Below are 17,098 nucleotides of genomic sequence, written 5' to 3' on the forward strand. Positions count from 1 at the left end.
TTTTGAAGACCTTTTGTACATATACCTACACATATCCAAATACATATATTATAGTTGTATATTACATATAACATATAACATAATTTTTTGAAAAAAATGTACTCATTACTATAGTTAGTCATTAAATTTCATTCATTATCAGACATCTTCAGTATTTTCCCCCCTTCACTTTTACATATATAAATGAATTTTAGCCAATAAGACAAGCTGATTTTTGTGGTCTTGAGAAGAGACAAAAATGTGAATTTCAAATTTTAAAAAATCACTTGTTTTTGACCAGTGGCGGAAAAGCAAGTCAACGAAATAAAAGAGAGAAAAGTAAACCCTTAAAATAGAAGCGAGGGAAAGAGTTACAATTGCCAAAACAGGAAGGGAAAGAGAAATTGAAAGCAAAACATTCTGTCTACTCACTGGAAGATCACTTCACCATTGTCTTTTATTACGTGTACATTTCTTATTTTCTATGCTTGTTACTGAATAATCAGGAAAACACACAAGAAAAGAAAAAGCAGTCCTGGAGAGAGTGACATCAGCAACAACATGGCAGTGTGAGAGGTCCCAGGCTCCTCTCCCCACCCCCACGGAAAGTCCCCCTGGCAACCATCCACCGACCAGAATAATCTGTGAAGACTTCAGAATTTGGGAATGAGACCAAGGCATCTGCAACGGCCAGCGAACTGAGTAACAACCACACTGGAATAAGATGTACAATCTTACTTCATCAGCTTTGACCCTTTCCTGCCCCCAAGTCTAGTCAAAACACTGCCAAGGGTTCTACAGGGGGGAGGGAACAAAGGCAGGCCTCCCTCCAGCTCCCCTAGCACTCCCTGAAGCCCAGGCCTCTTGCAGAACTAGACCACAGGGTAGGGGGTGGGGGGAAAGGGGGTCCGGTAGAAACCACAAAGGGTAAGTAGCTGAAGTTCTTGGTCATCCTTACTCCTGAATAACTTACTTTCTGCTGCAATTGCCCACACGACCTTTAAAAAAAAATAATTCTGATTGGCTCCTGGTGCCACCTAAGAATCTGACTTGCAGTTGCATATTCTATAACAGCTAAGGCAGCCTCGGCTGAGCTAAAAGAGGATTGATTTTGTGGGGCCTGTGCTGTCCCCACTTCTCCTCCCTAGGGTAGTTTTAAACTGATAAGCACATTGTTTATTTTTTCTTTTCACTTTGATGATGAAACCCCTGAAGTTATGAGTTTTACTTGTACTGCAATGATCAGTTCCAATTTAGCAGTAGTGCATCCCTTGTATATTTTTTCGTGTCAGTAATTTTCAAAACATCATTCATATGTTTTTCTAAAGTGAATGACTTTCCCAGTAATCTTATTTTTTTTAAGATTTATTTATTTATTTGAGAGGCAGAGTTACAGACAGAGAGAGGGAGAGACAGAAAGGTCTTCCAGCTGCTGATTCACTCCCCAAATGGCCACAACAACTGGAACTGGGCCGATCTGAAGCCAGGAGCCAGGAGCTTCTTCTGGGTCTCCCATGTGGGTGCAGGGCCCCAAGCACTTGGGCCATCTTCTACTACTTTCCTAGGCCATGACAGAGAGCTGGATTGGAAGAGGAGCAGCCGGGACATGGACTGGCGCCTGTAAGGGATGCTGGTGCTGTGGGTGGAAGCTTGGCGTACTATGCCATTGCGCTGGCCGCTTTCATGTGCTTTTAATTCCTTTTTGAGTCAGTTTTTATTTAGGACAATATTTTTGTTTGCCTTTTCAAATTGGGCTCTTCTTTTCAAACTATCATTTTAGTCTTAGGTGCTTTGTCAAAGATTCTGTTTTAACATTTTTTTTTGTTATTAACTCTTAATTAACATGAAAAGAATCCATTTGTACCTATGTAAATAAAAACTTTTCACCGCGTTTTCAGTGAATTGGGACACTTTATATTACTCAGACTTCTACCACTGTCCCTCTTCCCCTTTAATCGTCCGCCTTACCTTCCACTTTTTCCACATGAGAGTCTGTGTAATGAAAACCCCTTTCATATTTGTTTCAGACATCTGGTTTGGGGTTATGAAAGCATATATAGTTTGGCAATTACTGTTTCTCAGCACTGACTCAGAGGTCAGAGAAAGGGTAGAAATTCTACAGAGTTTTGCAAAATGTCTTTTCCTTGTCATATATTATAAGGACATTCTAAACATCCCTTGGACGGATTCTTAAATAGTCCCATTTGGGACATTCTGGCAACACTGGTACTGTCATCCATTTTGGAATAAGAGCTCCAGTCAATTTTCTCTCTAATTTATAAGGCAGAAACCTAGACCATTTGACTTTAATGTGTTGACAAGAAGAATCACATCCTAGCAAAGTCCAGAGAGATCAAATCCAGTGTTTCCTCATTATCGCTAATGGCCTACCACCACCATAAAAGCTAATTAATTAGTACAGTAGGCTTTGCTGTTTAAAAGACATCAGGGTTTTTGCCTCCTACCACTTTAAGCTCTTCCAAATGCTTATTACTGGACTGCTTGGCAATCTGTTACGTGGTGGTTACCTAGGCATCCTTGTCTTGACGGTCTACGATAAAGAGGCTGCATTCTGCACATCTTAGTTCTTTTGAAAAAAATAGTATTTCACTTAGCTTTTCAGCCCTCTTCAGAGTTTTTGCATCCATAAGCCTTCGAATTCCTAATAGTCGTCTCTCTGCTGTGGTTTTAGGCGGCCAGCAGACATTGTCACTGAGCAGGCAAGTCACTGCCACTCTCCATTCCTTGTTATTGTTCTCTCTCCAGGTCATGTTACTCACTGCGCCTCTAAAATACACAGCAGGAAGAAAAGGAGAGTAACTTGAGCAGACTTAGTAGGTTACAAAGGACCAGAGAAAGTAGGTCCTTGATATTCTCTTTGCCCTCTCCCCAGAATATTCCGCCTCTGCCCTCTGATGAACATATCCCAAGTGAAGAGAAGCTTCCTTAGGTTAGGCAGACCCCACAACTGTAACTCAGGTCTAGTTTAAAAAAAATTTTTAAGCTCATTTTCATCTTATTTGAAAGGCAAAGACACACACACACACACACACAGAATCTTCCATGAACTGGTTAACTGCCCAAATGCCTGCAAAAGCAGGGCTGGATCAGACTGAAGCCAGAAGCCTTGAGCTCCCATCTGGGTCTACCAAGTGGGCAGCAGGGACCCAAGTGCGTGAGCCTTCACCGTCTGCCTCCCATAGTGCGCGTTATCAGGAAACTGGATTGGAAGCAGAGGAGCTGGAAGCGGAAGCAGGCACTCAGATATGGAACGTGGGTGACCCAAGCAGCAACTTCAGCCGCTGTGCCAAACGCCTGTCCAAACAAAGGGAGACTAGAGCTTCTTGACCGAACTAATGTTTAAATATTTAAATATGGGAACGATTCCCCTGGATTAAGAATGTCTTTTACGTTCCTCTGCTACTACATAATAATAGTACATGCCATTTAGTCATAGTTAATTATTATGTACTATTTCATCTAATCTAGATTAAAAAATTTAATAATAAGGGCTCAAAACATATCTGAGTCCTTACTAGGACCAGGCATTATTGGAAAGGCTTCACACTCACGTGTTTAGATCTTCTCTGTAAGTCTCTGTTTTGCACATAAGGAAACTGGGGTGAAAAGAGATGAAAAATTGCTGAAATTCTACAGCAGGTCTGTCAAACTACAAAGCGTAAATCCTTTTATTCCTTTTCATTGTCTCTCTAGTTTTAAAAAGCAAGGAAGTATTGCAACCTTTGGAACAAGGCCTAGTAGAATTCAAAGCTAGAGAAAGTGGAGCTTACTTGTGTGTTTTTCACATGCTGTTAACACATAAGTCGTAGGTATTAGCCTTTGTCTCACACACAATTGCTCTGTAATCCTTTCTTCAAAATATAAAAATATTTTTCAACTACTTGTAAAAGAACCAAATAGGCATAAAAATACAGACATTAAAAGTTTTACTGGGGCCGGCGCCATGGCTTACTTGGTTAATCCTACGCCTGCGGCACCAGCATCCCATATGGGCGCAGGGTTCTAGTCCCGGTTGCTCCTCTTCCAGTCCAGCTCTTTGCTGTGGCCTGGGAAAGCAGTGGAGGATGGCCCAAGTGCTTGGGCCCCTGCACCTGCTTGGGAGATCAGGAAGAAGCACCTGGCTACTGGCTTCGGATCAGCGCAGCGCTGGCTGTGGCAGCCATTTGGGGAGTGAACCAACGGAAGGAAGACCTTTCGCCCTCTCTCTCTCAGTGTCTATAACTCTACCTGTCAAATAAATAATTAAAAAAAAAGTTTTACTTAGGAATCAGTATTAAAGTGATTATGTACATTTGGGAGAAATCTGGAATGGCAGTAAAACAATAAAAACTGATTATTTAATTTGATACACTTTGGAGCCCAGAGAAATTGTTTTAAACCGTAATGCAGAATATATGTAGCCTGTCACATATTTTACCCTTCAACATTTTTTTTTTTTTTCAATCTGAGAGGAGAGAGACACTGAGAGAGATACAGGCAGATTTTTTCATTTCCTGGTTCATTCCTCAGATGGCCCCAACAACTGGGGCTGCAGTGGGCCATAGAAGCCAGGAGTCAATTCAAGTCTCTCATGGATGGCAGGGACTCAACTACCACAGCCTCACTACTGTGTCCCAGGGTACACACTAGCAGGAAACTGGAATCAGGAGCCAAGCTGGGACATGAACTCAGACACCCTAATGATGGGATGTGGGCATCCTAACTGGAGGCTCAGCCACTAGGCCAAATCCCTGCCCTGGCAAATAGTTAAGTGCCCACTAAATGCCAATCATCAGCTATGCCTAGGGAAATTAGACTTAAAGAAATTCCAGAATTTAAGTATGCTAGATATCTGGGTCTTTTTTAACCTTTAAAGTAATTTATTTGCCACTTATATATTTGTATATATATTTATATAAAGTTCTCATAAAATATTGATCAGCATGTGTGAACTCTTCAGTACTACCATTGAAATAATAACAATAAGGACTGCTAAAGTAACTTTATCAAATTATGTAAAAAGTAGTATCTCAACAGTATTTTTGAATAATCTACTTTCCTGATTTAGAATATTGCCTTTATTACATAGTAATGCCCTTTATACACTTTTTTATTGTAGTGGGATTTGTTTATTCCTGGCAGGAAGACATGATGCAATATTTAGTAGGTGCATTCCCCTTTCATTTTGCACATAATGATCTTCAATAAGTTTTGACCCATCAAGATTTTAGATGATGAAAATTAGGCATAGTTTGCTATGTTTCTTAAACCAAACCCATTATTGTAATTTATAACGTGCAATACACTGTCTTAACACTGTGAAGGTAAAAAGACGAAAATCATAGGATTCCTGCTCGCAAGAGGACATCTGATATATGAAAAAGAGCTACCTGATGCCAGGAATGTGATAGAACAAGTACCAATGACATGCTACATAGCGTTAAATGTTTATGAGGTCTTATATCTGAGCTCACAGCAGAGAGCACAGCTTTTCTTAGATGTTTAATGAGGTTATTACAGCAGATTTATAGATGATTGTTCCCTCTGGTTATGTTAAAGTTGCAAATTGCAGAACAGGTAGTATCTCTAAAATCTAAGTACTTAAAGGATTCTTCCTTTTTCTTTTTTTTTTTCCGGTCAGGGAGGGGGAGGGCAAGCTTGTCCTTGAATATCTGGTATTGCAGATGTTTTAAATTCCTGAACTTTACACTACTTCACTCTACAATGACATTAACTAACTCTGATTCTCTGTTAGGTGTACAAGTGCGGTTTCATTTTAAATATGTTTTCCAAGGGGCCAGCACTGTGGCGTAGTGGGTTAAAGCCCCAGCCTGCAGCACTGACATGCCATATGGGCACCAGTTGGGAGTCCCAACTGCCCGCTTCTGATCCAGCTCCCTGCCAATGCACCTGGAAAAGCAACAGCAGATGACCTAAGTGCTTGGGCCCCTACACCCAAGCTCCTGGCTCCTGGCTTTGGTTCAGCTCTGGCCATTGTAGGCATGTGGGGAGTGAACCAGCAGATGAGGACCTCTCTCTCTGTGTCTCTATCTCTCTATATAAATCCGTCTTTCAAATAAATAAAAATAAATCTTTTTAAAAAATGTGTTTTCCATTTGGTGGGTGACCTAATGGTTAGACACGCATATGTAATCTTGTCTTACAGAAATTTGTTTTGCAAATTCCTTACATTGTTTCTCTGGTCACTAAATCTAACTCCATTGTAATTAAAACATTTATGACCAGAGTCCTGGGATTTCTATTCAGTGATCCCTTCATTCCCTCATACAAAATGCTCATTATGTAACTTGTTATGAACTGTTCTTCCGGTCTTTTATATGTGGCATAATCATTAAGACCTAAATCCACAATGTGGGTATCACAAGGCAGAATTCTTTTGGTGTCTTAAAAGATGTTAAAAAAAAAAAAAGGGACAAGGCAAATTTGGACTGGGAAAAATCCAGATAAGTTCCACGAAGAAGATTTCTGGAGAGCTAAGCTGTGAAGAATGAATGAGATTTGAAGAAGCAAACATGGGAGGTAGGAAACCCTAGGTATTACACAATCTCCTGGTTATGCAGAATTCAGGAAGAGGGCTACAGTGCTTCACAATTCCTTTATATCTTCATAGCTTATACCCTCTAGATATGTTTTGCAAGATGCTGGATATTTTTACTGATACCCTAATCTGTAGCCATGATTTGTTCCAAACCCAAAGACAACTCATGGGCTGGCCAGAGGCCAAGGAAATGGTTGGGCAGGAGAGTTCAGCATAATCAGACTACTCTGCGCTGGGATCATAGCGACTAGCTGAGGGCTATTCCTACCTGAGATTAACAGAGTTTCTAGAAGTAATGAGGCAGGTGTAAGCATGTATTTATCAAAGATCTTGAAACGTGTCAATAGAAAAGATAAACTGTAGCTCTGCTCTCCTGGGGCTAATGTTCCAGTACAAGAGATAGGCACTGAAAAGTACACACAGATTTCAAGATAACCTACATTGCAAGAAGCCACATACAAAAGAGTAAAACAAGTTGTTGTGTTAAGAGCAGCAATGGAACGTATCCTCTACCTCCAACAACTTTTGAGAAAGGTTCGAATGACAGGAAGATATGTGGAGAGAAACCAACATGCAGAAATCACTTGATACCTAACTTGTTGATGAGAAGAGGAATAGAGGTAAAAACCACCTGCAGTAGGCCGGCGCCTCGGCTCACTAGGCTAATCCTCCGACTAGCGGTGCCAGCACCCTGGGGTTCTAGTCCCGGTTGGGGCGCACTGGATACTGTCCCGGTTGCCCCTCTTCCAGGCCAGCTCTGCTGTGGTCCGGGAGTGCAGTGGAGGATGGCCCAAGTGCTTGGGCCCTGCACCCCATGGGAGACAAGGAGAAGCACCAGGCTCCTGGCTTCGGATCAGCACGGTGCGCCGGCCACGGCGGCATTGGAGGGTGAACCAACGGCAAAAGGAAGACCTTTCTCTTTCTCTCTCTCTCTCTCTCTCCACTCTGCCTGTTAAAAAAAAAAAAACCCACCTGCAGAAACGAGAACTAGAAGTCAGTCAGCTATTCTCAGGCTAGCAAGAAGTGCTGTTAGGTCTCCAGTACTACTGTTTCCTTTTTCTCAAATTTTATTTATTTATTTTATTTGTTTAAAAGGCAGGAGTGGGGAGTAGGGGGAGAGAGGGAGGGAAAGAGGGAGGGAAGGAGGGAGGGAGGAAGAGAGAGAGAGAGAGAGAGAGAGAAATTATTTGCCATTGCTGGTTCACTCCTCCAAATGCCTGCAACAGCCGGGGCTGGCTGGACCAGGCTGAAGCCAGGGATGGGGCAGTCAGTCCGGGTCTCCATGTGAATGGCAGCGACCCAAGTACTTGAGTCACACCTGCTCCCTCCCAGGGTGTACATTATCAGGAAGCTGGAATCAGGAGCCCAGCTGGGGACTCACAGCCAGCACTCTGATAGGGATGCAGGTGTCCCAGGGAGCAACTTTTTTTTTTTTTAATTCAATTACTCATTTGGAAGGTAGAATGATGTAGTTAGAGACAGATCTTCAATCTGCTGGTTGACTGCATATGGCCTCAGCAGCTAGGGCTGGGCTGGCTGGAGGGCAGGAGGCAGGAACTGTGTCCAGATCTCCCAGAGTGTCAGGGGCCCAAGCACTCAGGCCATTTTCTACAGCTCTGCCAGGTGCATTAGCATGGAGCTGGATCAGAGTGGAGCAGCCAAGACCCAAACAGGTGCGCTGATATGGGATGCTGGAGTCACAGGCAGTGGCTTAACCAGCTGCTTTAATCACAAGGCCGGCCCTAAGTTTAAAATTCTTAAAATGTCAACTGTTTAACAAAAAATACATAAAACTTTTAAAAAAACACAAGTGATGCTATCTGAACTGTGGAAACTATTGGTGTATTCTTTCTCTCCAGATTGGAAGGAATGCACAATCTAGCATTTCTTGCAGTACATGCTTAAAAAAAAAAAAACTACCTAAATAGGAAAATGTTGAATCAACTTCTTGTGCTGTATTGTGAAATTTGACTTTTGCTTCCCTTTAGTTGATGTTTACTGTTATTTATGAACTATTTCTTTTGTGATTTGTGAAGTTTCTTCCTGAACCACCAGAATGTAAACTTTGGCTAATAAGGTGAATAATCTTGGATGTTAAGTCTAGTAAGGTTTAATTAACCACTAACAGGCGTATTGAGAAGGTAACGGATTCAGAGGTCAAATGCCAACCCTTTTTCCGCCATCGCAAGGAACGACTTGGGGATTCCCCCGGTTCCCAGCACTGCCTTAACAGGAGAGACAGCCGCTCTAAAGGCTTTGGGACCAAAGATGCCAAGGGCGCACTCAGGGACACCCTGTCCGCCCCGGCCCTCAAAACTTTTCCTTTTCTTTCATCCTTGGCCCAGACTCCCAGATGCGCGTCCCGGCTTTGGCTAATTCTCAGAAACACGGTCAGACCTCCAGCCCTAAGAACAATTCCCTTCAGGGCGGCAGTAGGCTGCGAATGGAGAGCTCAGTTGGCCAGTGCATCCCCGTGGTCCCCAGGACGGCAGCTCCTCGGGGCTCAAGGCGATGCAGGCTGCCCACGCTCAGGCCCAAGCACCGAGGCGGGATCCTTCGCGATGTTTCAGGACGAGCCCTGGCTTTCCAGAAAAACTCAGCTCGCCCTCAAGCCCACGCCCGGTCCCGAGCAAGGCAGCCGAAGCTCAGCGCCCCGCAGGGCCCGGCAAGGTTCCGCTTCCTTCCCCACCGAGCAGCTCGCAGGGCTGAGGGTGCGAATCCCCTCCTCCCCGCCCCCACCGCGCCCGGGCGACCCCGCACCCCGCACCCCGCACGCGGCCCATTGTGCCGAGCGCTGGAAACCCAGCCGCGCCGCCTGACGCAGGCGGAGGCCCCGCCCCGGCGTGACGCCAGCGTCAGGCCAGTCCCGGCATCCTCTGCGGCCGCCCGCGGTCGATCCCAGGCGAGAAGGAACCTTCTCCCCGTGAGCGGCTCCGGCTCAGTTCCGCTGCTGCCCAGACCCCGGTCGGCGACACCGCCGCCTCCCTCCGTTCTCCTGCCGCTCGCCTGTCCGCCCGAGTGCCCCCCAGCCCTCCCGCGAGGGCGCCCCGGGACGGAAGGACCCACCAGCCTGTCGGCGCCCGCCGCGCTCGTGGTCGCCGTCGCCGTCGTCGTCGTGGTAGTCTCCGCCGTCGCCTGGGCCATGGCCAATTACATCCACGTCCCTCCCGGCTCCCCGGAGGTGCCGAAGCTGAACGTCACGGTCGCCGATCAGGAGGAGCAGCGCTGCCGGGAGGGGGCCCTGAGCCTCCTGCAACACCTGCGGCCGCACTGGGACCCCCAGGAGGTCACCCTGCAGGTAAACGCCCACGCTCAGCCCCTTGGGCTGCCCAGGGCCCCGGCGCCCCCGCGGGACCCGCTGCCCCCCGCATCACACCTGGGAAGGTCACTCCCCCTCGCCTCGCGGGTGCGCGTTGGGATTGTCTTGCGGGCACGTTTTCTCCTTCTGGAAGCGGCTTCGTGGCTGACGCACCCATTCCGCACGGGCAGGATTCCTGTTGCTGGCTGCCCCTCCTCCCACTGCGCGTCCGTTCGAACTGCAAAATCAACCTTTCCCCCCGCCCTCGCACGGGATCCTCGCCCGCGGGCCCGAGCCGCCGCCTCTCCGTCCATAAATAATGCAGTAATTAATCCTCTCTGATCTTTCCCTTTCCCTCCCCTCCTCCGCCTCACAGCCCCATTGATGCCTCGCCCTGCGTTTCTTTCTTTCTTTCTTTCTTTCTTTTTTTTTTTTTTTTTTTTTACCTTCCAAATCCTCAGACGGGAGAGAGAGTACTGACGATGGCCACGCATGGCTAGATGGAATTCGTAGGTAGCACTGCACACGGTGTTTTACTGGGTCGTTCTGAATCGTTAGAACTGTCTCAGATTCGTCTCTGATACTACACTGAACGGTGCCTTGTGACTGTTTCCTTTTCCTGAGCCCACTGCATTATTCACACACAGACAAAAACTGGGAGGGGAACACAACCCCTGAGACTCCAAGAGTTTAATATCTTGGAAGTTATCCTAGTCGTAAACGTGACGTTTATTTTGAATGTTAATTGGTTTTCACTATCGCAGTATATAGTTACAGGAACTATTTACAGAAATGAGCCTCCTTCTCCCTTGTGAACAAAGCAGAAAGTTAGAAAATTTCGAAGCCTGGGATATTTGGGGTTTTGCTCCAAAAGCGAGCAGTAATGAACAGAACTTTGGTTTGAATTAGCCAGATGATTGGCCTCGTTGTGACGGCTGATTGACTCAACACGTTTATTGATTTAATTCTTGCCTAAACTGGCAGGCTACCTATACAAAGATGAAGAAAACATGAAGAGTGTCCAGGGCCAAGGACAGTTCCTGACACTGGAACTCTCGGGAGTGGGACTTCCCTTTCCTACTGCGTAGAAGTTTCTAGCAGATTAAAAGGACCCATATGTTTTTTGGGGAAAAAAAGTTAGAAATTTAAAGCAAGTGTTTGTTAGCCAAGTAAATAGGAGTGAATCCAAAAATTTGCTCATGTAATTAAAAAAATTTAACAACCTTTAATTAAGGAAATGCCTTTTAAATTGAAACCTCATACTTGTTTTAGTTTATTATTTATTAACTTATTTGTAGTTAAGGTCTTAAAGTGATTTTTTTTTTCAGTTGATTATAAATTAGTTGCTTTAATAATTAAAGGCAGTGCTACTTCCTGGTATGCTCTGCTGCTGGCAGATCATGTTAGTTCTTAGGCAGTGACTTTAAAACCAGAACCTTTGGAATTTGCTTTGATGTATTTGTCTGTAGAATGGTAATAATGGCTGCTGAGGGTTCCGTGTGGTAGGCTCTGGGGTTGGTGAGCTTTATGGTTTTTTTTTAAATCATACAGTTACCCCAACAATCATATTCGGTAGGTATTGTTTTTTTTAGCTGAAACTCAGTGAAGTCAAGCCAGGATAAAGATAAAAGAAGAGCAAAATATAGTAACATCAAAGTGATGGTTTGAAAGTATTTGCAACTGAATCTTGGCTTCCTTGTGGCAAGTTTTAAGACCCTTGGGTGCAGGATCTAAACTTGTGATGTGAGCAGGTGAAGGGAAATGCTCTCGCTTACTTTGCGCTAAGGGTGATTATTAGCTGGAGATACATCCCCTCCTTGTGCAAGCCAAGCTGTTGGAACAACCAAGTTGAAATGATTCGCCTCTCACCTCAGGAGATCTCTCCCTCACTTATCTGGAGGTTTAAATTTTTGATTTGTTTACACTTCTTTGTATAGTCATTGTAGGGAGGAATACAGTATTGAAGTTCTCTTAGGTTCAGCAAATTAGTCTTCAGGAGCCTCTGAAAATTATTTTTCATTCTAAAAGAGCTGACGAATGACTGAATCAGATAGTCCCGTGTGTTCTCAGGGTCTTTTGAAGTTGAATGATGATGTTTGTGTCGTTCATTAGTCACCATGTGAATTTTTTCGTTAACTTGGGGCCTATAGTAGATGATGGCAAAAGCTTAATAGGTAGGATAGTAAGACCCTACTTGTTATTTAGTATTATAAAACTAACATATCTATTCTTTCTGAAGGGTCTCAGTGAGATTGCTTGCTCTCTGGTACCTTAACCGAATTTAGTTTTTTCCTGACAATATATTGTATGGTTAAGAACATGAGGTTTGGACCTAGGGCTGGTTTTGAGTCCAGACTCTGTTCTTCACTAGCATGCTCTGCTGATCAAGTTACTTAGCCTTAAGCCTCTGTATTTGCAGCTGTAAAATGAATCCATTGATAGTTCCTACCTGGAAGAGTTATTGTGAGCGTGAAGTAAATGCTGTCTCTTCTGGTTATTGCTGCCGAGCACCTGCTACATGTGGATGCCTGACTCCAAAAACAAATGTCTTCCCTTTGAAATTCCCAGTCCGATGGGGAAACCAAATAAGAAAATAATTGCAGTTCAAGGTCCTCGCTCAGTATCCATGGGGGATTGGTTCCAGGACTCCTGCAGTACCAAATCCACAGATGATCAAGTGCCTTATTTAAAATGGCCTAGTATTTGGTTATAAGTTACACACATCCTCCCTTACTTGACGTCGCCTCTAGGCTATGTGTAATCCATAATACAGTGTAAATGCTATGTAAGTTGTTAAACTGTTTTGTTAGGGAGTGACAAGAAAAAAAAAAGTATATGTGTTCATTACAAATGCAGGTTTTCTTTTGGAATGTTTTGTTGGTAGAATCCGTAGATAGAAGGCTGCCTATACAGTGTTTTTGAAATGAACATTCTAATTTTGTTCACATTCAAAGATTATAGAACACTTAAAAATATATTGTTCTTTCTGCTATACTCCCAGTTTATGCACATTTTTGAATACCATGTTCTTGAAATCTTCATTTCATTTTTCAAGCATATACACGAACACACTCATCTTTGTGTTAGGTGTGTAGCTGCACAACAGGTTTCCTGTCCCCTTCCTCTCTGTTTATTGGAGCTTGTTACCTAAATATTCTATTAGAAACCAATAACCCCCTTTAATACTGATATTTAACATTGGATTTTTTTTTTAAGATTTATTTATTTCAGAGGCAGAGAAACAGACAGACAGTCTTCCATTTGCTGGTTCATTCCCCAAATGGCTGCAACAGCCAGAGCTGGGCCAATCCAAAGCCAGGAGCCAGGAGCTTCCTCCGGGTCTCTGATGTGGGTGCAGAGGCTCAAGCGCTTGAGTCCTCTTCTGCTGCTTTCCCAGGCCCATTAGCAGGTAGCAGGAGAAGAAAGATGGGAAGTGGAGGCAGCTGGGATACAAATTGGTGCTGGCGTCACAGGCAGTGGCTTTATCCACTGTACCACAACACCAACCCTAAAAAACTTTTAAAGTATCTTTCACTTAAATAATGTGGTTAAAGATAATATATATTAGGGTGGGTGGTTTAACCTAGGGCCATATTGAGTATGGCTAGAGAGATGTATGGTGTTTGATAGGGTTACATATATTTTTTAAAAGATGTAGCTATAAAGTCAGAAGCTTAAAGTGCTAGTTAATTTTCCTTTATTAATGACGGTATGATTTATAGTAAGCCAACTGCTTCACCTTTCTTGAGTGCCTTAGACCTAGGTACTGCCTGTTGTGGAAACAGTTTAGAGAATTAAGCGTGGTATTTTTCATTCGCATGTTTTGGTGCTTCATTCTTCATTGCTGTTTTCCAGAACTCCTGTCCTCCCTATGTGCTATTGGGAAAAATAAACTGAAAGTATTGTGAGCTCCTAAAATTCAACAGTTTTGGCACTAGGCGTAATGCTGAGTTTTGACTGGATTAATACAACTAACTAGCACAAAGCGGGCACTGATGAATGTGATGAATGTGTGAAAGAAGACTTCATAGAGATGAGGGTGCCTGAGCTAATCTTTGAAGGAAAGATGTGAGCAGATGGAATAGGGGATCACCTCTGGGCAATGAGAATTTTCTCACGAAGGCCATGAAGCTATCCCATGCGTAGTTTGGGCAAAATGTGAACACGAAAAGAAGTAGGAATGGTTTTGGGAAAGAAGCTGATTAGATAGGAAGTTGTTATTTTATTATCAAAAACATAATGGGTGCCATTATTTTTAAGCAGGTGAGTTATAGTGAGTATTTTTTTCTCTACTGAGGAAAGTAGCAGAGTATACTGTATACTCTAGAGAAGCGTTGGTCGAGGGAGATGCTTTGAATTGAGGGAATCATGATCACTTAGGACATTGGTTTTGAAACTGATGGTTACCACACGCTAATAGGATGCCAAATCAATGTAATGGGTTGAAACCAGTACAGTTTAAAAAGATGAGTTCGAATAAAGCATGATGTGCTACATCAGAGTCTTTCAGATAATATGGCGAATACTGTTTTTTGAAGTTTGTTGTAATTTTATACAAAGGTATATGTACTACCTCATGATAAATACATTTCTTTATTGGTATTGCATTCACAATGGTTTAGAAATACTTGACCTAGAAGAGACTGTTGTTTTAGTCCAGACCGGAGGTTCTGGGGCCAAATAAGGACAAGTGGCCTTGGAGTCAATGTCAGGGACAGATGTGATTTCAGAAAATCAAGGTAGAAGAATTTTTTAAAAATATTTATTTATTTGAAGAGCAAGAGTTATAGAAGAAAGAGAGAGAGAGATCTTGCACCCGTTGGTTCACTCCCCAGATGGCTCGGACCAGGCTGAAGCCAGGCACCTGGCGTTACCTGTGGGTCTTCCACTTGGGAGCAGGTCCTTTTGCTTTCCCAGGCACATTAGCAAGGAGCTGGATCAGAAGTAGAGCAGCTGGGACTTGAACCAGTGCCCATATTGGTTGCAGATGGCTGCTTAATCCACTGCTCTATAGCACCAGCACCCCTCCCCGCCACAAGACTTTTTAATTGCTTACAGGTGAGGGGAAGATTAAGGTTTTGTTTTTTTGCTTTGGTGAGTGACAAAGATAGGGATGTAATAGAAGAACTATATTAAGGAATCAGAGTGTATTTCTCTCTCTCAATGTTGATTTTAAGAATTTGTTATGTTCTCTGATGTACCCGATTGTCTATAAATAAATTTTAACATTCTTTTAAAAACTGACACAACAAACATACAGAAAAAGACATGAAACACAAACTGTAGAGCAGATACCTGTGAAATTCCAACTTAGGGAAAGAAAGAATTTTTGATAATCCAGGATACCTCCATATCCTTTCTGGCCATAACCTCTCCCTCCCTCTAGTGGTAACGACACTAGCAGTGTTTTGTTTCACTTTTTAATTAACAAAACAATACTACTCCTTTTTTGCAAGTTAGCATTCTAAGGAACTAATATGTTAAATGTGTGATGATTCTTTTAGGAGACCATGGAAATGTAAAATAATTTAGTTTTATTAGAAAAACATGTATATTAAACTTTGAATAGGGAGAAAAAGTAATTTCTTATTCTTTTTCTGTTCACAACTGTTTTTATTTTTATTAGCTTTTACTTCTCCCAAACACTTTATATAGGTGCAATCAAATGGAGAGTTTTTGTATTCCTTTATTTTGTTTGCCTTCATGAACATTTCCCATATTTTTATGATATTAATTACTTTTTGATAGCTATACGCATAAAATTTGATCATGTTAAATCACATTGCTTAATTACTATTAAAATGACATCAAGTTTTAAATCCTAAAGAGTGTAGAGAAAATAAGAAAGGCCTCATTATCTAAACCTACTAATTTTGTTTTAAAAATATAGATCATTTTTCTCTTAGTAAAATATTTAAAGTATAAGACTATAGAGTGAAAAGTGAGAAAATTTGTTTCTAATTTGAAGTCATTCTTGTTAAAGGTAATTTTGTGTACATTTTCTTTTGTTTTAAAAATTATTTAATTATGTTTTTCAGTGTATATGTTTATAAATATTAATAAATATATTCTTTTTGTGTATCTGTAGCTGTTATTCCTTTCTCTTTTTTTTAAAGATTTATTTATTTATTTGAAGTCAGAGTTACACAGAGAGAGAAGGAGAGGCAGGGAGAGAGAGGTCTTCTGTTTGCTGGTTCACTCCCCAGTTGACCTCAACAGCCAGAGCTGCACAGATCCGGAGCCAGGAGCTTCTTCCGGGTCTCCCACGCGGGTACAGGGGCCCAAGGACTTGGGCCATCTTCTACTGCTTTCCCAGGCCACAGCAGAGAACTGGATTGGAAGTGGAGCAGCTGAGTCTTGAACTGGAGCCCATATGGGATGCTGGCACTGCAGGCGGCAGCTTTACCCACTATGCCACAGCACTGGCCCCTATTATTGCCTTCTTTAAAAAATATTTATTTCATTTATTTGAAAGAGTTACAAAGAGAGAAGGAGAGACAGATCTTTCAACTGCTTGCTCACTCTACAGATGGTCACAACAACTCAGGCTGTGCCAGGCAGAAGCCAGAGCCTAGAGTTCTATCTGGGTCTCCCATGGGCTGTCTACTGTTGCTTTTTCAGGCACATTAGCAGGAGCTGGATCTGAAGTGGAGCAGCTGGGACTTCAAATGGTGCTCATATAGGATGCTGGTGTCACATGTGGCAGCTCAACTGGCTGCACTGCAACACCAGGCCCAATTCAGTTATTTTAAAAATGTTTATGTATTTATAAATTTTATTTATTCATGAGAGAAAGAGAAGGGGGGAAGAGCTCCCCCATCCACTGGTTCACTCCCAAATGCTCACAGTGGGCCTGGGCCGAGCCAGGAGGCAGGAATTCATGGTACCAGGGAACCACTTGAGCCATCACTGCTGCATGCCAGGATCTGCGTTAGCAGATAGCTGGAGTGAGGAGTGAAACATGGAATCGAACCCACACACTCTGAATCCAGGCGCTGTGATGGGAGAGGCAGACATCTTAACTGGCGGCTTCACCACTTGGCGGAAGGTCTGCTCTTCAAAAGGCAGGGCTGTACCATCTGCTTGTTTACTCCCCAGTGCCTGCAACAGCTGAGGCTGGGCCAAGTCCAAGTTGGGCTGCATCACAGGATGCATTAACAGCAGGCTGGCTTGGAAGCAGAGTAGCTGGGACTGGGACTGGCATTCTCATCTGGGATGTGGGCATCACAATGCAGCTCAACCCAGTGAGCCACAGCACCCAC

General features: G+C 43.3%; 1 protein-coding gene and 1 long non-coding RNA gene across 5 annotated transcripts in view; one reads left to right on the forward strand and one right to left on the reverse strand.

The window, feature by feature from the left end:
- Positions 1 to 9,745, reverse strand: part of LOC138843884 (uncharacterized) — a 58,215-nt gene extending 48,470 nt beyond the window's left edge. For all 4 annotated transcript variants that reach the window (XR_011379027.1, XR_011379029.1, XR_011379030.1 and 1 more), the window contains exon 1: positions 9,605 to 9,745. This is a non-coding gene — a long non-coding RNA (uncharacterized lncRNA). The remainder of the gene's footprint in view (positions 1 to 9,604) is intronic.
- The window catches only part of ETNK1 (ethanolamine kinase 1), a 61,265-nt gene continuing 53,536 nt past the window's right edge, over positions 9,370 to 17,098 (forward strand). Inside the window, exon 1 of the mRNA XM_008259540.4 lies at positions 9,370 to 9,836. Within this exon, the coding sequence (XP_008257762.3) occupies positions 9,681 to 9,836 (156 nt within the window). The 5' untranslated portion in view covers positions 9,370 to 9,680. The remainder of the gene's footprint in view (positions 9,837 to 17,098) is intronic.

The sequence above is a fragment of the Oryctolagus cuniculus genome, chromosome 9, assembly GCF_964237555.1.
Source record: "Oryctolagus cuniculus chromosome 9, mOryCun1.1, whole genome shotgun sequence".
In the NCBI taxonomy this organism is placed as follows: domain Eukaryota; kingdom Metazoa; phylum Chordata; class Mammalia; order Lagomorpha; family Leporidae; genus Oryctolagus; species Oryctolagus cuniculus.